At 38.0% G+C, this 27,266-nt stretch overlaps 1 protein-coding gene across 3 annotated transcripts in view; it reads left to right on the forward strand.

Moving 5' to 3' along the window:
- LOC106166767 (visual pigment-like receptor peropsin) overlaps nt 1-27,266 on the forward strand; it is a 53,594-nt gene that overhangs the window by 25,441 nt on the left and 887 nt on the right. For all 3 annotated transcript variants that reach the window (XM_086995930.1, XM_086995929.1, XM_013545416.2), the window contains exon 2: nt 25,152-25,266. In XM_086995930.1, coding sequence (XP_086852056.1) covers nt 25,152-25,266 — 115 coding nt within the window. The remainder of the gene's footprint in view (nt 1-25,151; nt 25,267-27,266) is intronic.

A 27,266-nucleotide genomic window follows, 5' to 3' on the forward strand; every position in this document is an offset into this window, starting at 1 on the left:
CAAGTCTTGCAATAAGTAAAATTGAAAGCGTTGCTGTCATGGAAAAACGATTATATTACATCTTCTCATAAAAATCGGACGTTCTGATCGACGCAATTGAAGAAATTCATTAGTGTGTTAATAAACCTATCCGATTTTGAAACGCCTCTGTGACAGGTACATTTCAAACAATAACCCAATGAGGAGTGAATAAGCAGGTCTTAAAGGCGTTTTGGCTCGTTTTGCCATCTGATTGCTGCTGTGATGAATTCCCCCACACTGTATTTTAATACCAACCGAGAATAGTCAGACTCTCTTTCTCTCTCTCTCTCTCTCTCTCTCTCTCATTACATCAATACCCATTATCCTCGATACCCGGAAGACTATGAAAGATTTTGGGTTATAACCACATTTCAGAGATGATAAAAGATTCACAAAAAATCTAAAGGCATAATCCATAACTTAGCTCAGCCCCATGTCACGCGTAATATTAGGTAACTTCATTAAAACGGGAATTTAAAATGACTTACTGCGTCTTTTGAGATGACCCCTTTCCCGAGGGTTACTTTCATAAGATACAAAAAAAAAAAAACTTTAAGACTAAACACTGCTTTTTGATCTGACCAATTTTGTAATTGAGATCTTCTTCACCATCCATCATTTCTATAAAAGCATTTCTGATATTTAATTCGATTCTGTTCGAATCTCAAATGATCAATTAGTAAGCCTCATCGCCTAGGACGTGACGCAATAAGTGAAGAACTAGCTATGGGGCGTAGATCTTTGTTTTCAAAGCTCGTGTTGCTGTCACGCTTTTCTTGTAAAACAATGTGTACAAATAACTGTCTACATGGGTTTATTGCCAACGACAGAGGATTCGTGTGTGGAGTCAGTAGATAGTTATCGTAACGTTGTTCCCAAACTTAATAATAATGGCGATCTTAAGTTTAGAAAATGGTATAAGTATACAGTTCAACGAGAAACTCGATGTATTACAAACTTATCAAAACCGCCACGAATTGCTTTTATGCTCAAAGTGGAAGAAAGATGTTTTCAAAAACATGCGCATAGGCGTTCAAAGTTGCAGTCCATCAAAGCGTCTGACCATTATTTACTGGCAAGGTCAACCGCATATTATCTCGGAAAGTTGTGAGATTGATGCAAATAAAGTACGATCGTTAATCAAAAATTTGTGAAGAAAGATAGGCAATTTTCGCTTTGAACGGCCTTTCTCCCGGCGGCGCTTCAGTTTCAAAGGGATATGATCCGAAGCAATGATGAGTTTTATTGATCTCGAAGTCAATTTCAAAAACAAGTCAGGGTATCAAAAATTATAAATACAAATTAAAAAAATTGGTTTCCGGTGCTCAGTCACCGTTCATTTCCCCGTGGTGACTGAGTGTTACCAATGCTGCTATTTGAAGAAAACAGAGAACGGTAATTTGACATGTTACTTACCGAAAATAGGTGCTAGGAGTAAGATGCAATAAGTGCCAGGAGAAACTGGCTTGGCTAAGTAACTAGTTGGCTCGTTGTATAGCTGCTGTTTTTGTTTGTGTTTTTTTTTTTTCAAATGGACACCTGTAAGTCATTTTCAGAAACAACCGATAATCTGAACGTTACTCGAAAGTTAAAACTAGAGCTACCTCTGATTCAAATCATTATTCATTATAATCATTTTTTTTTTCAAATGCACACCTGTAAGTTATTTTCAGAAACGACCGATAATCTGGACGTTACTCGAAAGTTAGCAACTAGAACTACCTCTGATTCAAATCATTATACAGAATTAACTGCCATTCCGCTTGTTTCCTCGCCTCATGCCTGTACATGTCATATATATACCGTATATGATCAACTTTCCAATCTAATACACAGAGTATTTCAGTTGTCAAACAGGTTTCAAGCTAGGAATCACACCAACTGGCGGATTACTTTCTTTATGAATAGAACAGTCTGGGGAATAGAAGTGGGCTACTTATCAGTTTCATATCGTCTTCAATATTCCAGAGTGGATTGCTCTTCTAGAGAGTTATTCATGATCGCTTTGACAGGATACAATGGAGGATTAGGCTCTTGCCTTCTCGTAGCATTCAGGAATATTTATATCTATTACAGTTCATTGAACTTGTAAAGTATGGGACTGCGGGGAGGGGGGGAGGGGTAGGGACATGAACGAGCATGTTTGATTTTCACTAGTCTTTTGTGTACAGGTTTGCACCTAAAATCTCCAGTTAAATCCTCTTGGCTGTCTTTAATTGAAAATAGCATTCGACTGTTAAAAAAAGAGCCCATTTTTGATTCAGAGTACATGTATAAAGATAAGTATAGAAATCAGATAAGAATTTCATCAGCTGTGTTATGTTAAAAATAAAGTATTTTTTTCTTCCATCAACAGTTAAATATTGGAAATGTTTACCTCCAATATTTCTATGGTTATCAGAGCATCTTCATCAGGGAATGAGGCTATCCAGGCGAATAGCCTCATAAAATAGAATACAAAGGTTTTTGCAAGACATGGCTTGTGATGGATCTAGAGGAAGTTGTCTACACCTGGTGAAAAATCACCTGAAAGCTTTAAGTGCTGTGCAGATAATTTTCTCTTAGCAACATGACTTGGCGGTTACACCTGAATTCCTCCTCAAGTCAATGACCTTTTTACCCCTCTCTAGTTATGGAGCCATACATGTAGTTACGTGTGTCAACTTCTTAAAAATACACTTAAAGCCAGCGAGGATTTCCAGCAACGCAAATAAACCACTTTTAATAGTTTCCTACACGACTAAAATCTTAAAAGTCGACAAATCAAGCCATAAACCAAATGTATCTATCGTTCAGCTAAAATAGCTTACCAAGTGCACCTTCTTCAATTTTTTGTCGGAAATTGACCTATTTATCTGGACCTACGGTTCATCATTGCAATGGGGTAGTACTCGCATTGCATAACCATTTCTCCATGTATAGATGTATAGCTTCGCGCGCCATTGCATACTTATTCAAATGAGACTGCTTATTTATAGCGAAGAAAGAAAGCAGAAAAATCAGATAATACATCATTTTTCGGGAAATATAAAAATACACCCTTTGGTATGTCTCTAAGTCATACTAATTGAAAGTATATGGTGGCGTTTGGTCAGGCTTTGTGTCAAAATTGTACTTTAAATCATTTAATGCATCTTTAAGCTACAACAAATAAATATACATAGGTTGTGAAGGGAATAAACAAAGCAGTATTTCATTTTTTTAATTGGCCTCCTGTTCCAAAGTTTCGTCCCCCAATATCCAGAAAACCTTTGCCGATGAGGCCTATGTCACATTTTGCCGGAAAAATCTGAACCACATCTTCAAACCAAATATTCTGAAATATCGTTTTGCCATTTGCCATAATCCCACCAGCGTGAAACTTTGGAATGACAAAGAAAATTGTGATATGGAAAAAAATGTTACTCATCCCCTTCCAAAAATGTTTAAACACATAAATAAGTGAATTAAAAAGTTAACACCCATGCGTCATCGGCAGGTATTCTGAAAATAAAAATTGAAAAAATGAGACTCTATAAGTAAAGCGTAAGAAAAGATGTTTTGAGGACAGGAATCACTCGAGAGAGCCCAAAGTCTCGCGACTTAACGTGAAATCAAGCGAGATGTCGCGGGGTTTGGAGGAGAGTGGGACCAGAAATGATGGCATAAAAGCAGGCAGAATTAACCCATGGACTTCTGTGCTGTATTAGACAAGTAAATCCCTTTGTTAAAATATACTGTACTGATCTGAACTTTATTAGGTAGATGCCTAAATTGAGGAAAAATGACGTCCTTGAAAACGGGACTTAACTACCCCTGTGGATCAGAATGACACTAATTGGCAGTATTAGGGAAACGCATTTCAGATGAACGCTTTTTAGAGGTGCCTTCTCTGGTAGACGTCAATTAAATCTTGTTATTTTGTTGATTTTGTGATTGTCGTCATCCTCTCTTTAACGAGATACATGTACTTGTACAGTGCACATTTATGTATCTACAACACATTCAGTATTAATAGTATGAACATCATTAGTTCCTTATTTAATGCACATTGTTAAAACTCCGGGCGTTAATTACATTGTAACCAGCTACCTGGAGCTGTCATAACGAGAGACCTATTGCAATAGTAATAAGTCACCACGTAACCATTTTAATGAACTCGGTTAAAATATACATATATGTTTAAGCTTGTTAAGTCATAGCCATTTCAGAAATCTATACTCTACTTGTGGTTAAAATGAATATTTTAAAGGGAACAAGATTTAGTGAAATTATTGTAATGATGATGATATATATTTTACATTTTAAAACCCATAATAAAATGTTCGTTAGTCTTTTACACCCCATTTCCATAGATTTTTAGATTGATCTATCCCTGTGGGGAGTCTCACTAGATTACTGTCAGCTTGGCCGGCTTAAGCGTCTGTCCCGCCTACTAAAAGCTGTAAGGGGGTAATTAACTATGGTGCCCGCTCGGCTGACTGCAATTTAGCGTGAACCCCCAGGGAGTTAGGTCGATCTAAATCTTAATCTTTAGATCGATCTAAATCTGGGAAAGCACCCTTAACCAGTGTTTTATGGGTATAGGTACAGGTACCAGTACAATGTGTGCAAGGTACATCAAAAGCAAGATTGTTTATAAAAGATATCAAGTACAAATAAACTACTTGGATAATTAAAAAATTAAACGAGACTTACCTGTAAGTTGAAGTTTGATAGCAATTCCTATTGTCCTTCGGGAACATGAGGGATTAAGCGAGAATGCGAGGCCTTCTACAATAACTCTAGAAGGCCTCGTATTCTCGCTTTATCCCGAATGTCCCGCGAGGACAATAGGCATAAGATGCACACGTATAGATCTGTCTAAAATATACATGTTTTAACTCAGTCTTAAAATGACCAGGGGTGATGGTATGACTACGATATGGCGACCGCTTTTTTCCACTACCAGGGGGTGGTAGCAAGGTTGCTGTCCCAGGGGGCTAATAGCAGATGATGACGTCCTGTGACTGCCTTGTGAAATAGGCATTTTGCACTTAGATAATTACATGTTGACTTCTCTTGCTTACAGAAGAGCATGCTCTCCGGCATTATTTTGTTTACTGGAGAACAAGTTCTTCAGTAAATAAAAGAAATCAATAAGTAGTCATCTAGCTGTAAAAGGCTCATTAGGGATTGGGCAATAGCGACATGCATGAACAGTGGTCTATCCACCCTAAGATCTAATAAACGTTTATTAGATCTTAGATCCACCGAACCTGGTTCTTTTGTTTTTTGACAGCCGTTCACTCGTCTTCGAGGTTTTTGATTAAGGTGTCATTTTATTGACTGACATCTACTCCGGTGGATTTTTTTTGTAACGTCCCCGCAATTCACTCTTTTCTGTCTGTCTGTACATGTCCTTGCCCTGAAAATGGTACGCCGATCTAACAAGAAAATGGCCGTTTTTCACCTCTCTCTTTGATCACCCCTGCCAGTAGAGAATTATTGTCACGTTCTTCGATTGGGAAATTCTATTGGCTCATTACTCATTGTCACGTTTAGACTAATGAGCTATCTCCTCTCTATAATAACTTAGATTCAGACAGATAGCTTAGCCCCAAGTGAAAAAGGCATCGTTGCAATCTAAGCGCGTTTAATTAGTTACCAGGAAACGTGACCTGTCACCTCCACTGCTGAAGAATTAAGTTCATCTGCAATTAGCTACCACGCCGGCTGAGCAAGAGATTTTACAAAGGGAGACAGAGAGATGAGGTTGTCCCGTTTCATAAAGAAAATCACTGGACGTGGACACTTTTAACGTTGAAATTTGGCGAAACTGTGGGTCTGTGAAACAGATAGTCCACCCTCCATTTAATTATACAGGTTAGGGTTAGCCTGACGCAAGTGGATCAAAATCTAGGGCGAGGCTTACATGTGCAAATTAATGGGAAGTCTATCACGGGGGACTCTCTTTCACGATACACCTGGCGCCCCTCCCCCTCCTCTCCGCGGTCTCTATAGTAACAGATTGAGACCGAGACTGTCATTTTCTCTCCTTTGGTCGAAAAGCATCGTGACAAATTCTCTGTCTGCAATTCATCTGATATATTATGTATTATACATCATACTGTGTATTTTGTTAAAATAATTATGATGATCAATTTCAAATGATAAAAAAGAAGTCTGGGTAGACCTATAAAAACAGGGAAAGAATAAATATACATGTACATTTGGTAGTTAATTTTTAGCATATTACTGTCAACAAAATTTTATTCCGTAGAAATACAGTGTCCTGAGTATCAAACTTTACGTGTTGGAAAAGTCCAAGCGTCTGACCTCTTTTTAAAACTCAGGCCAACATAACGGTCATATGGCGTTGTGTAGGGGTTCGAATCATTCTCTAAGAAAGTATCATTTCTAAACCGTCTGCCTTCCATGTCAATCTATGCATAATGCTGTAAATTAAAGCGCCCCCAGTAGGTCTATAAATACCAACAGCTTTTATTTGTCTCGGACCCTAAAGGTACCACTCTACTGCGCGCATTTGAAAATGTTCCAAATTTGTCTTTCCCAATTCAGACCTCTAAATGATAAAATCCTTTTAAATAGACCTTGATGTCAAGATTTCCTTTTGAAATATCATGCAGACTATGGCGGTATAAATGTCTGACTGGACATTTGTCGCCATTTTATCTTTATTAGAAATGGCATAAAACAACGATAATTTGCGAGTTGGAGAAAATTGATTTTTTCTGGAGGAAAATTAGATTTGGCGTGAAAATACAGGATAGAATACCAGGCCCAACTGTGCCTTTAAGCTTGTGGGTTATGATATGATACATGTGTTTATTCTGCTTATCACTGTTTCTATTATGTTTACCTATGCCATGTTCAACATTATATATTGCATTATTTTAGACGGAGTTTTGATTTTGAAGGAAAATGCCCTATATTGGTGATACAGGCCTGTCGCCAGCAATTTTACCGGGAGTGGGAGGGGGCTCAAATAGTGGACCTTTGCACCCCCCCCCCCCATCCACCCCTTCGTTGTTCTGTGGAGAGAAATGGCATAAACCCTACCGGGATATCAAAATTTGATCTTGAATAGACTTTAATTGGCCAAAAGGTCGGTTCTTCCGGGACTGTTTCTACTCGCGAGCTTGGCTACAACACATAGATGACTAAAATATCAGCCAACTTCAGAGTAAGTATTCTACTGCACTACATGTACACTGCTGGCAATTCTGAAGCATGGAAACACTGGGCTAATACATGTACCTGGTAGTAAAAAGTGCATCATCAGCCGATACTGGTATTTCATTTCATCTCGTTTATTTACCCGCCTGATGAAGTGTCCATTAGTCCCAATTTACGGGTCTGTTCATTCCCGCAGAACGCCCGTTTTGTTTTGAACATTTAATTTGTAATGATGCAACTTATTGGGATTTCACTTAGCTGCAGGTATGCTCCCATTGGGTGCTTTGATACAGTGGCAAATGTCGGGGGACATACAGTGATCTAAGTATGACGAAACAAGAACGCCAAATTCCAATTTAGGTAGATTTCAAATCCGCCTTGGCGGAGTCCCATTTTACAAACTTAAAATTATTATGTGACAAAAAAGCCTACTTATAATGCTCTCTTTTAAGTACTAATTAAAAAATATTACTTCGGTGCAATTATCCATTTATGAACTAAAAGCAAATTAATGCTGCAACTATTTTCATCAACGCTGAGCCTGTTTCCTTTGATCAAGAGGTCTGGCACTGGCAGCTTGCTTACAATATCCTCCAGAAACACTTACACTATGGCCTGTGAATTAGCCGTAATCGTTGCTGTTAATAATAAATGATTTGCGAAAAAATCCTTTTAGAATTTGAATAAAAACAGTAGTTTGACTGCTTGATTTTCTGTATCACTTAACGCATTGCATTAGGGTGACACTTTTTTGCTAGGGGTATACTACAGAAATGGTAACTAATAATAACACTTGCGTTATCTAACACCAACGAATTCGCCATCTGTACCTTTTTTGATGATGTAAATGCGGTTTGACAGCCGTCAGTACGTCTTGATACAGACAAGCTGTTTCTGGCGTAAATTAAAACTGGCAATTGCAGTATCCATTGTAATAATATATTTGTGAATAGATGACATGCAGTTCATTGAAGTACATTTAATGAATTTGTCTTTGGCACGCAAGAACAGTATTCCCATTAGCCGACAGCGGACTTTTGTTTTATGTACTGATGGATTGGTGCATATGTACGTAAGAACTTAATAGGTACCTGCCGAGGGTATTAATGAAATATTTGGATTTGGTTCTCGTTCATGCAGCGGGACACGTGGACGCAAACCCTTGCAGGTCAAAATGTAGATCTTTTAATTAAAACTCCATTTCAACAGGCACCGTCGGTCTACGTGTATCGACCCAACTTTGCGTTGACTCTCGCTGAATGCAATCACCTTCACTGAATGACACGCCTTCTGGCGTAAGGTAGTGTAATAAAGCTGATGATTATACGAGTACGTTGGAAGCATGGGAAGGCGTCTCGCTCAGTTAAGCTGATTGCACTTAGCGAGATTCCGGGATCGCAGTTGGAGTTGGATCGAACCGCGTTGACCGAAGGTGTCTATGGAAATGGAGTCTTATTTTATCTCTGTGTTTGACTCATTTCTGGCCATTTTAAACGTTTACTGATAGAAAAAATTGACCAGCGAGGAACAGCCCCATAATGTGATCATTTCCCAATTTCCATCTTGGAAAGGGAATCGACTTTTAAATGAACGGTCAAGCGATCGCACTGGCATAGCTTTAAACTAAGCTGCATTATTTTCCAGTGAAGCCGTCAGCCCGGAAGAATAGGTTTCATTGATTGCAGCTGCCTATCTAAAGGTGACTAGGCGGACAATGTGTCAAAGTATTTTAACGGTTCTGTATTGAAATCTCATTGGGGGATTTAATGATCAATTCTCTCTTTGGTTTTTGGTGGGATATCTCTGGTGGACAGCAAGTTAACCACAAGAAGCTAACGGATCAAGGCAGAAACGTGGTTGTATTAGTTAGACAATACCTTTAACTATTCCTTTGCAATTTAGATCAAAGTCTGATCGAATATTTGGCTTGGTGATGGAATGGAAAGAATGACAGAGAGATCAAAGCGAATGCGGTTTACTCGGAAAAAGCCCCTAGCTGAATTTTAATTAGGAACTAGTATTACAAGTCAGTTACATGTATGCCATTGTATAAAAAAAGCTGCGAGTTAACGAAATTAATATAACAAAACAGCAGTGTAGCAATTCTTATGGTTTCCATCAAAAATAACGCCGTAATTCCTGATAGTAATGCATAAGAGGGATCAAAGTAAAGCCCTGTTACTCCGGACTTGCAACGCGTGGAAAAAAATTTCACCCTCTGTGGCTTTGATAATATTTGATAACAAACATCCAGACAAAAGAATTAATGGGCATAAGATTTTACAGCCGTTTCTTTTGTAACACATACTTGAGAGTTGCCCAAAATTCCCTATCCAAGCGGCTACAAAGCACGCAGTCTGACACTGCGATGAAGTGGGTATAGCAAACCGTCTTTTTGCGCTTGATTTAAGCTACCGGGTATAAACTGACGTGATTGTAAAGTTAACATGCTGCAGTAGAAAAGGCCTTGTATGCAATCAAGTATTGGTCTAATTAAGCGTAAAGGTTAAATCCAAAGTGAGTTTATATATACATTACAATTAATGATAGAAAACTTACTTAAAACAGCCATCGTTAAAAGGGGCGACAAGATGGGACCATTATCCCATTTCCAGCTTGGAGAAGCGATTTCATCGGCACTGATTCCCAGCAGACCAGCGGTCAGCCGAGCCGTTGTTGACAGGGGGTCCCACAGAGAGTATTGGTTTTAAGTGATTCTGGCAGCTTGGATGAAGAGATTTCGCCAATGTCGATTTACAATTTCTAGGGATCTTTATCACACGAAATGTCACTGACCTTGTACTTCGTATTCAAGACGAGGACACGTTTCTCATATCTCATTAAATTGATCATTTCTGACATTTCCTGACCGAAAGTGAAGTATTAATGTATTTTTTTACCGTATCGTGAAAAATTATCAAGACAATGGCATAATACGGTAGTCATTCACAATTTTCTGGAATCTCAATATTGTACTGCATGTTATTCATCATTTTCTTGGGAATCAGTACGTTATACTTAAGATCTCCTCGATGTTGTTTCGTTCACATTTCTTAAATGACGGCGAAATTCCTATCACGAAATCTGAATCGATCTTTTTTTCATGGTTTTTGTTGGCGTCAAAAATTATCAGATTTGATGATTAATTCTGAACAAAATGTCACGCACATTGATGAATGAGACGGCAAAGCCTTTTCTGTACTAGACAGCATTCAAGTCGAGATAACGAGCTGGCATCTTGTAAAAATATGTGTGTGCGTCCTTATCTCAATTAATGAAATCAATTTTCCAGGCTAATAGTTTCACATAGAAATAGTGCTAACTGCTCGCCAGCCTTGACGCACTTCTTTCACCTTTCATATATAAAAAAGGAATCTTCATCAAAGCTGGAAATTAGAAAATGAACCCATTTTGTCGCCTTTCCTTGCTGGTCAATTACAAATTGCGTGCATTAGAATAAAAGATAAATGAATTACGACGGTAGTTGCCTGCCCGTCGGAAGCTGAAGAATTGAATTATAACACGCGTGAGTTATGATACAGATGCACTTCACAATCGCAACAGGTTAAGAATCTTGTGAGGCTCGAGAGGCCTTTATTTTGATTCATTTGCCAGCACTGTGAATGGGTTTGCTAGTGGCATTTCTTTTGCAAAAAAAAAAGTAATAATAAATAAATAAATAAATAAATAATAATAATAATAATAATAATAATAAATAAATAAATAAATAAATAAAAAATAAGCACGTGTTAAGTTCTAGAAATGAATAACACGAAGGTTGAAGATATATTTTTTATTGACGAAGTAATAGATTTTATCAAGAGGGAGTGATGGATAAAAAGGATAAAAGTGGTGACGACTGACGCCAATTATGCAGCATGCAGCGAGGACCCCCCCCCTTCCCTTCCCCAACACCTTTCCAAATAAATTACCAACTCATCTCTCACTCCCTCAAAGGTAGAGAAAAATAGTGTGGTCTGACAAAATTACTGTTAAACTTTCCCAAAATGGAGCGCTGTCCTTTTCGATAGCCTGGAACTGCATGTGAACTGCCATTTATAGATTTCAGTTGTCATATTGATTTTATTAATGAATGCGTTAGATTAAGTTGGGGGGGGGTCAGTTTTCATCGGCAACAGACAACAATCAAGAGTGTATGGTTTTCATTAACTTTATTACCATCTAAAGCATCGACGCTGAGAAGATCAGGGATGATTGTTTCATGTTTATCTTTGTCTCATTCTTGCTTATTTTGTTTGGGGAAAGTTAGAACTGGAGGATACTCGGAGTATTTAGGGGCACCATCTGGAAAATACGGCCGCTGTTTGAGCGTGGTGGCTGATTAGATTAAAAAGGGTAGTGGGTTGACACCGCAACACACAAACGATTCTGAGCATCAGAGGTTACAACACGTATCACTGACCTAGCAGCCGTTATTAACATCGTTGTATACTGTAGAGAAAATCTTCACTAGAATAAAATAATTTCATAGTTAGAAAACAACGATGGAACTTGTGTTATTCATTCGACAAATTATATCAGCGGGAAGAAGAAAAACGGCGGTGATACAGTTACAGGATCATTTACAGACGAGTCCAATATTGGGTCGAAGTGCTTCCTAATGGAACCCTAGTTTGACGCAGACGTTTTAATTGTACTCCAAATTGGCATTTCCTCAAAGGAAACGATGCATGTTCCAATAATACAAGAATCCATTGACTCGTATGTCTTAACATTACAAAACATGTGTTATGCTTTGAGATTCATATTTTTTTTTCAATTTGTCGCCATTATTACATGTTGTCGTAATATGAGACAAATTGTTGCTAACAGAGCTGGGTCAAAACGTGTTTGATTTATGGGCGTCTGACAACAGTACATTAAAAACCAATAAGAATACACGTTATTACTTTTTGTTACCACCTCATATATCCCGCAGTGAAATGTAGGGAGACGCATGAGACGCGTTTAACTTTTTGATGCATATTTCAGAACACAGTTAACGGCCTAACGAGCGGCTTTTGTGTCTTTTATTTTCTACAGTTGTTATCTTTGATTACTTCGAGATCAATACCGGAGCAAATGTTTTACTGATGACTGTTCTGTGCGAACTGAAAACCAAGCACCATCTGTTTTTGTCATCTAAAGTAGCATTTTATCTTTTTCTTTGGATGCGTATTTGTTCGAGTCAATTTCCCTCCTTTTATGACGAAAACAATATTGTTACAAAAGTCATTGGCAGTCAAGAGTATTGGCGTCAATGGCTATCGTAGTTATCTTTAATGACCTAAAGATATTAAAACCCGGGTAATTGCCTGCTATTGCGCGAATTATTACCCGTAAACGATTAGTGGTACTTGCAGTGTATTTTTAAAGAAAACAATCAAAATAAGATTCTACGTGGTATCATGTGTGATCAAAGTGATACGCATTATTTTAAAGCTGTAATAGTTTCATCATTATTATCGATTTCTAGTGCGTATTTAGAGGAAGGCGAATCGTTATCACGTCAGAGAAGGAAACTGATAACACTTAACACGTAATATCTTCGTAATAAAGAAAAAACCTTCCCGTAATGAGAGCCCACAGCCTGTTTTCATTAAGAACACGATTTTTTTCTCAAAACAAGCCATTAGGAGAAACGGAGAAACATTTCCGAAACCAATAAAAGTATATATATATATATATATATATATATATATATATATATATATATATATATATATATATATATATATATATATATATACACAGACTTGACATTTAATATGGAATATTTTTTTCCAAATCATTTTTCATCAGTTTTTTCCTATTTTGCTGACTGACAAATGGAAATAAGGATTAAAATCGTGTTTTAATAACTTTTAATTATCTTTTTGATGTCATTGTGACATCAGTTCATTAATGTAATTCGCCAGAGAAGCAAACAAAAACACATTGCCTATTCTATGTCATACGACAACCATTAAAAGAGATATTTTGGATCTCCATATTTTCCAAATTATTGTCTGTAAAACAGTTACACTCTCCACAAAGGACCCTCATGTCGGTGTCTAGTCACAGTAGCGGTTGCTGTTACGCCTGACCTCTTCTGGCTGCTACTAGCGTTCTCAGGTAGCAAGGCATTCCTTGGGATAGGTTTTTAGAGTTCAATCTGGAATAACATTCCAGGCATCGGTCAAAATCTGTCCAATTTGGTCCAGTTTTGTTGTAGGACATGTAGGCCATTAATTCGGCGAATAATGACTTATCCACATATTGTGTATGTGGTTTAAATATGGCGATTTTAATGACCAAGGTAGCTGCTCATTGACTTGGTTTTGTAAGTAATCTGCTATTAAAAGTGCTCTGTGTGAACCAGCTATCTCATCGTGCGACCTAAAATTGTTCCTAAGGTGCCCCCTATCAAATGATAGTTAAGTGGTTCCCAGATTATTCCTTGATTTGATCTGGTTCAGGTTTTTGTCGATGACTACCATTGGTGTTTTGGCACCAATGTGGTATCACCTCCAAATACTGACGCTGTTAATTACCTTAGTCACTTTAGACGCGGCACACGCTTCGTCGTTGGCGTTTTCTGGATGTCTGTAAACTCTGTTTTGACTAGTTGAGCGGTATAGGTGAAATCTGACCTCAATAAAGAAAGCCACGAAGTTTCAGTGTTCAACCCAGAAACGGTCAAGGTCCCCAATTCATTAGAGAAACATACAACGATGTTTTGCTGTTTACAGTGGGTTCCTCGGAGGTCGTCTGGTATTCTTATCTGCTAAAACCAGGTTGGTGTTCACTAAGAGCCTTGAAAATTGCGTTTTGGTGGCAATTTACCCCTCATTCTGAACGGACTGGGTGGTTTTTGTTTAGTTGCAACAGCATATCCCGAAAGGCAGTGGGTCCTGTACCCTGGTGGTAAGATTTCAATACATTGGGTGCGGCCTATGTGTAGGTACATGAGTCTGGGCATTACTCTATACAACTGTGCGGACCGTTTCGTTTGGCGCGATTTTCTGTCTGGCAATGTCTGTCATTTTCGCGCCATTCTGCCAGAGATTAAAAAAATCTGTAAAGCACTGCATAGCTCATTTTACACAGTGCAAAACCGACCACTTGCATGCAAAATTTCAGATTCTTCTATGCAGTAGTTGCCGACAAATGGATACTTTTTTGACAGAACCATGCTTTGCCAAAGCCAAGCTTTGACCTGCCCAAAGGAGCCCTACCCAATTAAATCACTGCATATTGCATAATTCAGCAGCGCAACAAACCTGGTATTCAGTTAATTAGAAGCGATACACCTGACTTCACACTTCTCCATTTCCATTTCTTATATGAGATTTGAGTTTTTTGAAAAAAGAGCGCATTTTTACCTAGGCATACCTTCGAAACTGAAATATTCCATATTAAATGTCAAGTCTGTATATATATATATATATATATATATATATATATATATATATATATATATATATATATATATGTGTGTGTGTGTGTGTGTGTGTGTGTGTTATTGTCATTGTCTTCAGTATGAATGGCCTGGTACATGTAAGTATTGATGGATGCATTATTCAATAAAGTCGGATATAACCATGCTGTTGGCAAATTACCTCCTTTTGGTAGCTTGAAAGAGTATTCAGCGTATTGCTGCATATTCTGGAAATTCGACGCTTTCTAATAACGGGAATGCCTTTTAAATATTTGAGTGAGAGAGTAAGCTTAAGAAGCTTTTGCAAAAGCGCACCATCGCAGTCTTAGGTACTTTATAACGCAACGTCTTCCTGCAATTTAGCCCCTAAGTCTTGCGTGCAATTTTGCAACAGCTGAAAGACTTTAAGTGAAGAGTAAGCCTCAGTGTGCTTGCTACTTTCTTTAGTACCTGATCTTTTGGCATGGAATATCAAGTTTCTTGTATTCCCTTTTTTTTTGTTTTAAGGTTACTTTCTAAAATACGCATGTACCTTGTCTGTTTATTATTATTTTTTTAATTTCAATGTGTGACACACTTCAGCTTTTTTCGCTCTTCTTGATAAAGGCGTCGTCGAAATTGTCAGGGAATCCATGTGAACATGTAACATAGTAAACCGCCACTGCAACGTTACTTCAGCAAATATTTTTGAAAAAAAAAGACCCCACATGCAATTTCATCTCTCCAGACAGGTTGGTGAATAAAAGATTAAAAAAACTGGGTGTAGGCTAAACATCTGCAGCTTTGTCCAAACTGCCTTGACGATGAATAAAAAGGAAAGTAGTGCTTTAAAAAGACAGTAATTAAAGAAGGTATTTCAATATTTACATCAGTCACTATTGTTAGTGTCACATAATCGGAGGGATTTTATCCTGAGTAAAGGACAGGTGTTCAATTTAGAATAGGATGGCTTGCAATTTACGACCTTAGATTATACTGCTAAACGCGGAGAATTGACTGCAATGTCGCCTGATCTATATATGTTTTTTAGTATACGAGCGAGCGAGGCCTACACTGGTGCGCAAGATTTAGTCTTAAAGTGCAATTTCAGATCACAATCTTACATGGTCTTAAACCATGGGTAGGACCGTTACCGAACTGACTTCCAATTAAATTGTAATTGTAAATAAGTTGTAGTTGTAAGTTCCAATTAAATTGTTATTGTAATTGTTGCCATTGTCCCCGCTAACATGTTCTCCTATTGTGAGCAGAGGCGACCTCCATTGTGAGGGGAGATAACCCCCATTGTTAGGGGAAGAAAATGCTTGACCACTTAAGTAGATGTCAGATCGTTTTTGATCTCAAAGCAGACTCAGTCCATTTTAAGACTATTGCCGTAATGATTAAGATCGTGTAAGATCATTAGTGATTTAAAATTGCACTTTAAGACCAAATCAAGAGCACAAGTGCTAGCTGCCACCTCTTAGAGGGAACCATCATTTCGTAGAAAACCCCACTAAGGCCGTGGGATTCAGTTGAAAGTTGGCGTAAAGGCGAGGCATGAGATGTACAAATAAGTCGACCTGTATATTATATTCAATTATCATGATTCAGAGTTCAATTATCATGATACAGAGTCCGTAGGACCCCTGGTTTCTGAAATAACGGGTCCCGGACTTTCTGTCATGGGGGACCTTCTGGTACATGACACCGGACTCAACGAACATTTATCTCCCCGCTACAGAGATGCGCTCATCGGGTGTTCTTAGATTTTTCAGCACCGTCCTAAACACGAATCTTCCAGTATATACCAAGGTTCAGATTGTTTAGTGACTGAACAGAGACGCATGTATCGAACATGAGGGAGCGCGAACCAAATCTAATAACGTTTCACCTGAGCTTTTTTGAATTTGTTACGTTTACTCTCGACAGCCACATGTGATTTAATCGAAAAGAAAAAAAAAACATTTCGAAATCCCAGTTGGTCCCTCATTCAAACCTTCTTCAGAAAGCTAAGTGGGTAAAGCTGTAAAGTGTGTGCATTTTGTCACATTTCGTGGAGGTTGATTGAATTAAAAATAACCGCTCTTGGAAGCCGCAGCCTTTTGAGTATGTGCCATTAAAGTTTCGCATCTTACTCTGTCTTTATAAATACATTAATGCACTTTACCCCACTAAATTTGGTTTGGGTTGCCTAACTCGCCTCCAACGTGAGTTTTCGCAAACATTTTTCTTCTACCTCTATTATCCTTTGGGAACCACATATGGCTTTCACGAGAAAGCCCTTGTTTTTTTAGATATACATGTAGACTTTCTTCAGTCCCTTAATTCTTTATTCGTCGGATTATTTTTTTAAAATGTATTACGTTGTTTACATATCTTTTATTCATTCATTTAGATAGTTTTCCTTCGAAGGTACTGTTCATGATATTTTCTACTTGGTTTGATTAAGGTAATGCGGATGGATTATTTCTGGAAAATGCATCAAAAGGGATTCGGACACATAATAGCCATCAAACAAGTGTACATACTCATTTTACCAGTAAAGGCCTCCTTGACGTATTCAACTTCTTTGAATATTTGAGTCTAATCAGCTTCTATGAAAGTGGGTGCTATCCTTATAGCGTCTTGCGCATCTTGTACGTCAATGTACATATCGTATGATAGCTGTGCGAAATTTGCCCTGGAAATTTACCTACAGGTGTATTTATTCAACGTAATTTACACTGGGATTTGACCTTCTTGTTCAACCTCCTCCAAGTCCACAGCATTTCTTGTCTCTCAAGTGAAGATGAAGAGAAGACCAAAACTATTTCCTTGAAGAAATAGTGATTGCAAACGGCGGCATACCAACGACCAGATTAAATAGCTATTGGAACTTAACAATCGTGACATCACACACTTTTTTATTGTATATTTGCGTGACCATATCCAACTTCTTTGTCTATTATGCGTCTCTCTGAGCGCCCATTAGGTTCTTAAAAACTCTCCACCATGCGATCGCTTTGATGCAGACAATGCACTAGGGATAGCAAAGGTCGACGATCGTTTTCTGTGTGTTAGGTTCTAACGTTTGTAAAAAAAAAAACAAATTCCCTAGCGATTCAGTCTGCTGTACAGAAGCTTTAATTGGTTAACATCGGGTGGCATCCTCAAGTTGATAGCTGGCAATTTGTACGATGGTGTTATTCACCGAGTCTTCATATACACGTGTATGATTCCCTCAGCAAATCTTATCAATAACAAGTACCGACAGTAGTTTGGCAGGAAGTACCAAATGATAAAACAAGTCCCAATTTATCTTCTCCACAAACTGCCAATGATAATCCAATTGAAGTGCCTCTTGTCTAAATGAAGTATTTTGAACCACTATCTATGCCGATGATCTGCACAACTAACTCGATCTCTATCCAAATGATAGCAGTGAGTAAAATCCTTTCTTTATTGTTAATTTTTCTATAGCTATTGACAAATGAAACTTTATTCGTTTATAAAAAAATGGCTAATATAACTTTTTGTAACATTTCATTTTTTTGCGAATAAATATACATTTATTACAATAAATATATGAAGAAAGCTGATCTTAATCCTACCTATAGTGAATATCAATGAATGTGCGTGATAGTTTAAATTCATCATTTAAAAGAAAAATATATTGAGTGTCCATTCATTTTGAACTATGATGAAAACGGTAAACAGTGGTTCCTATACCTGTAACACATAACTGCGTCGCCCTATTGTCGAAAAACTGATTCTTCTTATTTTAAAGAAATGTCACAGTGACATTCAATCTTTTTTTTAATATGTTGTCTAAAATATAGAATTGTCTGGTGTGTGTTTGCGTGTGAATTTTTCATTAAAATGTGTCGAAGCGTCGCATATTTCCGATTTTTCTAGAAAGCAGTCTTCAATGGGACGCCATGACATAAAAGCATTCTGAAAGGTTTTGTTCCCAAGAAGTCACTCTGATTGCATGTTTGTGCGGTTTTGTTGAAAGTCGCTAATAATTTGATCTTTCGATCAATCTCTTGTGACTGTCTCGCAGAACGCTAAATATTGGCAATGTAAACATATTTATATCCCTTCTATTATGTTTTCGTCTTTCTCTCTCATGTTTCACGGAAATCTTCGACCATTTTGAAGATGGCGTGGTACGAGTAGGCCCCGGCAAAGTACACGTTTATTCCACTGGCGCTAGAGACGCGTAGCCCCCCCCCCCCCCCCCCCCCCCAAGACACATGGTACTACACGTGTTAGCATCACCGAGGAGTGTGTAGGGGTACATGTACATCATATCAAAATGCAACTGTCTTCACACCCACGATGCGCGTGTTTAAACACTATTATTAAAAACAAACTGGATACGTGCCTCATGTAAAGATGACGCTCGACGTTTTTAAAGCCCCACTGATATATACTTTGCGAAATCAGGAAGAAGCGAAGGATTACTGTGTACAGTAAACATTCTCAACGACTTCACACTTGAATCGTCGTAAACGATAGGATACGGTCACAATTGTGAACTGACCAGTTTTATTTGCTGTGAAACATTTAAATCTATAATTTGAAAGAGATAAGTAACCATTCATTTGAAACGACCATCAAAACGCTCAATAGTGTTTCGTATATATTTAGGGTACATGTATAACTGCGTCGCCCAATTCTTGAAACACACCATTGCGTGATGTTTGTTATTTGACAGAAATGTCACAATCCCTTTCATCCTTGTTTTTGTTAAGCATGTCTACGAAAATATAGATACATCTGGTTTATGGAGCAGATAATTCCATGATGTGAAACTGGTACTGCATAAACAATTGCGTGTATGGAAACGAACAAGGGGAACACCCACATATATTTCTGCACGACATTAGTGTTGTCAAGAGGGCCGTGCACGACATTTGTACCATCTACAGTATAAACAGCCCGACTTCCTTGCTGATGGTCTGTGTTTCTTAAAAAATCCAGATATGCCATCTGAATTGATAACTCTAAGAGCTGTAATCGTACACTTGGTGGAAATGAAGGCAATGGCTGTTTTTGTTCAAGGATCATGTTCGTGGTCTTGACACAATGCAACGGCTGGGTAATTTTTTGTCTAAAACTCGATACTGTAATGGTCGTTATGTAAAAGGAAATTGGTGTGGTCTCCAAGATTATTTTTTCAAGCCAAAATCCCACATGCAACCCATGGGACACATTTGTATTGAAGCTGGGAGTTCTTTGTTGATTTTTAAATAAAACGTGTAAAGAATTCTCTGCGGTCTTTGCCGCACGCAGTAATAGCAGTGACAGCCACGCTCTATTGTTACAAGGATTATTAGTATACTGAATATCCGCAAGCACCGGTAGTTTGCTTATAAAATCAACGATATTTGCTGTGGAAATTTTCATGAAACCCGGCAGTGCGGCTGGAAATCGGTGGACACGAAATTGACCTCTAGCGGTCAAATCGTTGCAGTGTGGTCTTATGTGAAAATTATCTGAAACGAAAATGAACAAGGAAATGATTGGAAAAAGGCTAAGCGCTAAAGTGTTTTTAATAAAACAATAAATAAAAGGTTTACATCCTTTTCTACGTAGAAGTACAAGTTTAAACAAAATTGATTGTATATTTTGCGCCAGTAACTCCGTTTTCCCCTCAGAAAATCTCACACGATCACATTTTGAAAAATCAAATTATCTATAACCCAATGAGCATCTAATAGACCAGGCGGTATCTTTTAAAAAGATCTGCACGCACCCCGGATTAACCGGAATTCGTTAACAGACAGAGTTTCATTATTGGGGTGTAAAATATAAAAAATGCTCCCTTACTGTGAAAAGATCCGGTGACTGTCATTGTCACAAACTAGGGCCCACGAAATGAGTTCCAGCCAGACGCAAGTCCCCGGGGAGGTTTATTGTACTAGAAAAAAATAATGTAATCAGATTAAGTCCATTGCTTGGCGTTAAGTTGATTTACTGAAATACAATCAAATTATCCTACAGTGTTATAACTCACTCTTTTTTTTTTCTACCTCAGTGGCTGCTTCCATGGCTGCTGACGAATATCGCATTTGCAAAGGCATTCAATTAGTTGTGTGATAAACTCTGACTTTCGCGAAAATAAGGTCATATCTGTATTCTCATATTTCGTACATATTCTCATATTGCATATTTCGTATGCAGTCATTTAAAAAAATGTACATTTCACAAAATAAGCACCTGTATGGATGTGCATTGTTCAGCTTACATGATAATTGTCCAAAAAATGAGCATGTTATTTTTTTTATCGAAGTTGAATACATTCCATTAGGGTGAGATTGGCGCCGAAATTTACCCTTGGCAAAATTCAAAATGGCCGACGTTTCAAAAGATAGGGTACTTCATTGGTGTATCATCGGAACAAAGTACCTTAAAATTTGTAGAAGGCGTCGATTCCAATAAACAAAGATAGAGAATGTATAGCCTTTCACTTAATTTTTTAATCATTAAAGGCCAAAGCCATGTTAATACGCTAATATCAAATGGAAAATAGGACCAGACCCGCTTGAGAGAGAACATCAATTTTTCTAGATTTGGACAAAATTGCAATATCTACGACTTTGCTAACTTTATTTCATTCCGATGGGAAATTTGCTGTGCCATAGTGGGCCCCAACGAACCGACTCAGCTGAGTTAAGTAGTTGATTTACTGGAACGCACAATGTATGGGAGTAGGCGCTGAAATTGATATGTTCATGTAAGAAGACATAACACTCTGACCCTTTCACATATAATGTGCGATAGATCAAATTCTTTAATGTCACGACTTGGGGGAAATGGGACGATACTTGTGCAAGCAAACAAAATTACTCATGTTATTTACATTGTTTGTTGAAATTAGATACTGTAAGGGTGACACGATTGAGAACTGCTCAAAGAGAGGGAGACAGAGGGGGGGGGGGGGGAAGAGAGCAAAGGGAAATAAGTATATGTCTCTCTTCTTTTTTTTATGTTTTTTCATCAATTTGCATGTAGTTTGTCGTAATTCAATCCAGTCCGGCTCAGCAGGGGCTATTTCACAACGAAGTTATAGACCTGCTTTTACATTTTAGTCCATTTTTTCTCCATTTTGACCATCTATAGTATGAATTAGTGTAATTAACTGAATTATTACACCTGTGTCATATCAAGCTACTATTTCAGACCAATAGTTACTTTATTTAAGTGGACTTACAAAGATTAATCTTCACTTGACCAATTTTAAGGTCTTAAAATTTAAAGACATTTGAGCTGTAGCTTTTTGGTAAAATAGGTACCCAGTTACTACATGCACATGTATTAGCTTACCATATGAAGTCATTAGAACGACACAGAATTAACAAGACCCTCAATCAAAGACCCTCATTCGAGCTTGTTGGCTATTTGACAGGTGGATTATAGATTAACGGTTGGTTCGTACAGAGACCTCCGGCTTACCTTGTCTGCACCCTATCTAATACGTGCTAATTTCCCCTTTCAAAGCGTGGCTATCATTGGTTTCACCGCAAAGGTTCTTAAACTAATCTGCTTTATTCGCTTTTTTTCAAAACGTGTTGTTGTTGTTGTCTTTAGTTGCTGGCAGCGAAAGACGCTTATATTAAGGGCATTGTTACATTCAAACACAGCCGTACGTTGGTACGAGCTCAGCCCCGGTATGTGCCTACTCAATCACGGTTGTTTACATGTGCTTACAACACACATTTTACACACATTACAACACACATTTTACACGTATCTTTGTCAAAAACTCAAATTTTCTAACGTAATCACAACATACAGTATCTATTTTTTCTTTGTCTTCAACTGAATATTTCTTTGTTTTTTATTTTTATTTTTCTGCAAATTGATTCTTTATTCACACTTTAAGTCGAATGTTAATATTGGCTTTATTTTTCCAACCATAAATAATGGTCTAAGCTGAGAACATAAGTAAAAAAAAACTTTATTTGACTTTTAAAGTAAGGAATTACAAAAGCGTAAAAGATGCCGTCTAGATCATAAAAGAGACAGAATCATTGAGCCGATGCGCCATTGTTCCCAGCTGATGGTCCTTATCTCTGTTTGATGGATAAGTTGGGTCGAAAATGAACTGATTTTCTTACTATTGTGTCATGTATCTTTGACATCAGAGGAGAGGATTCTTTGAAAAAAGGATGGGCTTGCGAACATGTGATTCATCATTTTAATTGCGAGATTATTCTTCTGTATACAAGATAAAACCCGGCGTGGTTATTGCTTATTTTGCTTGAGATGCGTTAGTAACTGGCTCGCGCTGCCAGTAATTACGCCGCGGGATATTCAGGGCACAGACCGTGATCATAAGACATACCGCGAATAGAAAATAGAATTTAGAAAATAGACATTGCATGTGAATGAATCCTAACACGCCTCAACCTGGCGTTGAGAAGAAAACAGAAAAACTGGCGATTATACGAGCACATAGGGAACAAAAGGAGGTTTGTTAATCTGTTCAACTGATTGAATTCAGCGAGATTCAACGCAGAGTTGGGTCGATCTACGTAGACCGATGGTTTCAATTGAAATGAGCCCTAGGGGTCCCAGAGCGGTCACGCCAGTTTTAGTGGCACATGTTGTGCGGGATAGGGAGAGGAGAGGAGTGGAGATGTTCTCCAGCCGGTTCTCACTAAAGTTTACCATAACACCAGTTTCACGAATCTGAAGGTCCGTGTAACAGAAAGTCCGCCCTCCATTTAGTTATAATGGTTAGGGTTAGCCTGATCTAAATGGGTCAAATTCAAGGTCGAGGCTTGCCTGTACAAATGAATGGGTAGCAGACTCTCTGTCACGGGGGGGGGGGGGGGGGGGGGGGGGGGGGGGGGGGGGGGCTCTCTGTCACGTTACACGGGATCTGGCATATTCTTTGATGGCATGAAGGCAAGACGACTGTCGTGGCACTGGTTCATTATGGAATCATGGTGCACTAAGGGGGGGTGCGATCACCGTTCAGCGGTTCCTCCACCACTCTGTGGCCCTACAGTACCACCTACCAGAGAGCATTTCTGGCAGTGAGTGTGCTTGCTTCACTATTTTTCAAATAATCGCATGTGTGTTGGTTTGTCTCCTTTAATCTCATGCCGGTAGATACAAGGGAACAAGCAAGTCGAATGCCTATACTACATGTATGTCAGGCGGTTTTGACAGCCATACTACTGGAAGAACTGCGTTGAAGAGTTTGCAAATTAAATTCATATTAGACGCATCCAGTCTGTGTAAAATCAAGCGAATTTTCGTGGAATTTTCGCGACAGTGCAGTCCGAAATTTAATAATCGTAGTCCACAGAATGCAGTTTGGCAACGAGCAAAAGCTGTTAATTTCTGGCTGTTTTCTCTTAAGTTTTGTAGGATTACAGTCAAATTGCACTACAGTTCAAATTCACGAAATTTTGAATGGCACTATCGTGTAGTTTCCAGTGTAAGAATATATTTTCCAATGTGCAGAATTTCACATTTACGCTAAAAAAAAAGTTAATTACTTAGCCTCATTTGACGTCACGCGGTGGCCAGGGCCTCCTTTTAGGTTCCATCGGACGATCCCCACTATAGAGAGCCGTCTGCTTATTATCACGTGTCAGCTAAAGCGGCCTTCAACAAGCAAAAATATTTCCTCGTTTTATCGTCAATTTATGTTTATCTTGGTGGTAATAGAACGATTAATCCTGAAAACTAAGTGCTAGCAGTGATAGATGGTTTAAATTGCGGGGCTGGTTTTGATAAATGAGTTCATTATCGAACCTTCAACGTGTTTTGATCCCGCTTTTATCTGACCAGTGCGGTGGAATAAGACGGCTAATGCCATCGGAAATAATTTTTCAGGGTACCGCAAACTATAGGATTGCCAAATAGGGCTGTTTTTTTTTCACTTCGCCCAATAATTTATATCGCCGTGCACGTTATCACTGCCATAATGTTATGAAAAGTAAGTCGAAGTTCAATACTGACAGGAAAAAAAAAAACAGGTGATTGAACATGGATCCTATTTCTTTACCTTGGAGGATTCCCGAGATCACTGTCCGCCGTATTACAAAGCATTGGTGCGATAAGTCAGCATGCCTTAATTTGCAATTTACACAATAAAAAGAATATCTCAGCTTGAACAAAACAAATGCGATGAACGGTTTTCAAATACAGTGATATTAATCACTCCGAGGAAGATGCTGAAGTAAAAAAATAAATAAACAAATGGATAAGCGGATGAATAAATCACATTTAACCTGTATATCCTGACTGATAGGTGATTAATAACCATATTAAACTTTAATATCTTTTTGTTTCTACTATAATGTAATCAAACAGAAGCATTAGAAGAAGTCAATATTAAAATGTAACATAATAAGCTGGATTTATTATTATTATTATTATTATTATTATTATTATTATTATTATTATTATTATTTAATGACTGAATAAATACAAAAACGTAGAAATAAGCTTTTAGCATGTGGTATCTGTTTGAATATACAGTAGTAATTAGTAATTACTATAAACTTTCCAGACAGTCGTTTACAGTAGATTTGTTGTCTGTGTTAATTTTCTTTTTTTTTTTTAGATAAAAAACTCACATCAGCCGTCAGCAAGTACAGGGAAAAATTCATCAGGAAAATTTAGCAGGCGAAAACGAAAACGTCAGACAAAGATGCTCAAAATGATCATTGCCATGACCGGTAAGTGCTCTCTCTCTCTCTCTCTCTCTCCTGAAGTGTCTGCTGCATTGTCAAAAACAATGACAAATTTTCTGAACAGCTAGTTAAGCCTTAAATACTTTAAACCCACTCGACGAACAAAGTCAGGGGCTCTAAGTAACAAGTGGTAAATTGGTGTGCAGGCCTCTTCAATCAGGGGTCCCTAACATAGTATACAAAGTTACACTGTGGGCAACAACATTTTTATGTCAGTCTATACTAATGCTTTCTGTGGCCAGAGAGGAGTGTAAGGGCGTATTCCCAGAGCTTTTAGATCGATCTATCCCCGCGGGGAGTCTCACTAGGTTACTGTCAGATAATCCGGCTTAAATGTCCGTCCCGCCTACCACAAACTGTAAGGGGGTAATTAACTTTCGTGACAGCTATTTAGTGTGAACCCCCAGGGAGTTAGGTCGATCTAAAGTAGATCGATCTAATGTCTGGGAATGGGGTCTAAAGGTCTGGGTATGGCGTCTTCGATAAATGCAGTTATGAAACGTCAACTCTGGCAGCGTTTTGCTTCTAAAATTCTTCGATCTACCAGTTCCAGTATCAGCCGAAAATTCAATCATTTTCTTTCAATCCCCCCCCCCCCCCCCCCCCCCCCCACAAACACACACAAACAAACAAAGCGAAAAAAATGACCAACATCTAAATCCCTGTGCTATATTTGAACCACTTTAAACAAGACAAAACAAGTGGGAGGCAGGACCTTAGGAAATTGACTCAAATACCACGAGACATTTAGATAAGATGTAAGGAAATTAAATCTAAAGATTTCGGTATCACTGCCTACCAACGGAAATTACCTGTGCCTCTTTAAACTGCTAATACGCGTACAACAGATTATTACGTATTATTAAGTTGTTGCGCTTTTGGCAAGGAGGCTTTGTAGAGTGTTACATATTCTGAAGGGGGTTTAAAATTAATTTGTATTTCCTTACCGATGTCTTCACACAGACAGAAATTGTCGGGGTACTTTCCTTGGAGATTTTACCTCTACGAATTTTGTCGCGCAATGGCCAATTTCTCAAGTCTTCAGAGGCGAGTATTCGAGGCAAGAATCAAGTTTAGAGTCTCGAGAGATCGTCCGTTTCCAAAATGAATACCGCTGATTGGCACTTTACTTTGTAAACGTTAAAGTACTTATGTTGCTTTTGTAGTGACAAAATGTCGAGACTCGAGATAACTTAGAGGTGAGGTGGGTAAAAGAACTGCAGCCTTTTTGTTGACATCCCTCTTCCTCTATTATTATTATTATTATTATTATTATTATTATTATTATTATTATTATTATATTTTTGGAGGGGGGAGCATTCTGAATCCAACAATGAATAAAGGTTCCTTAGGCAGCAGAGCAAAAACAACATTCAAATATTTCGAAGTCTTACATATTCTCCCTAATTTTTGGTCTTCCTTGATTTCTGATCAGAAAGTGTATTATATTATCTATAGCTTGACGTTCGTCTATCATTTCGCGAATTGCTGCAGAGATTAGTAGTACGTTCATTTCCGCTCGTTAATAAAATTGGTAGGAAGTGTGTCATCTGTAATTGTTTTCTTTTTATTAAGGGTGTCATCACTTTAGGTGTACTGAACACATTTGTTAATGCTTCAGTGTCATATTCGTATTTCTCAATATCCTACAAAGCCGTTAATATCCCAGACCTTCAGATCTTAATCGATAACACTCCCTTACGTAAAAGTATCTGAGGTAGATATTTCCTTCTAAAATGCCCCCAAAAAAATCCAATGGTCCAAATGTCTGGTCAGCATTGAGATTTAAATCATTAATTTAACAATTGTATAATTAAACCATCGAATCCAAATGCGGGACGGTGATGATCCTTGTGTATTTAGAAGAAGAATGCTTTTTACTGAGGCTTATTCAATTTGGCGCGAAATCCAAGACAGAATACCTTTAATATATATATATATATATATATATATATATATATATATATATATATATATATCAACAC

Source organism: Lingula anatina, chromosome 9 (genome assembly GCF_051362555.1).
Source record: "Lingula anatina isolate TDL-2025a chromosome 9, LinAna3.0, whole genome shotgun sequence".
Lineage (NCBI taxonomy): Eukaryota > Metazoa > Brachiopoda > Lingulata > Lingulida > Lingulidae > Lingula > Lingula anatina.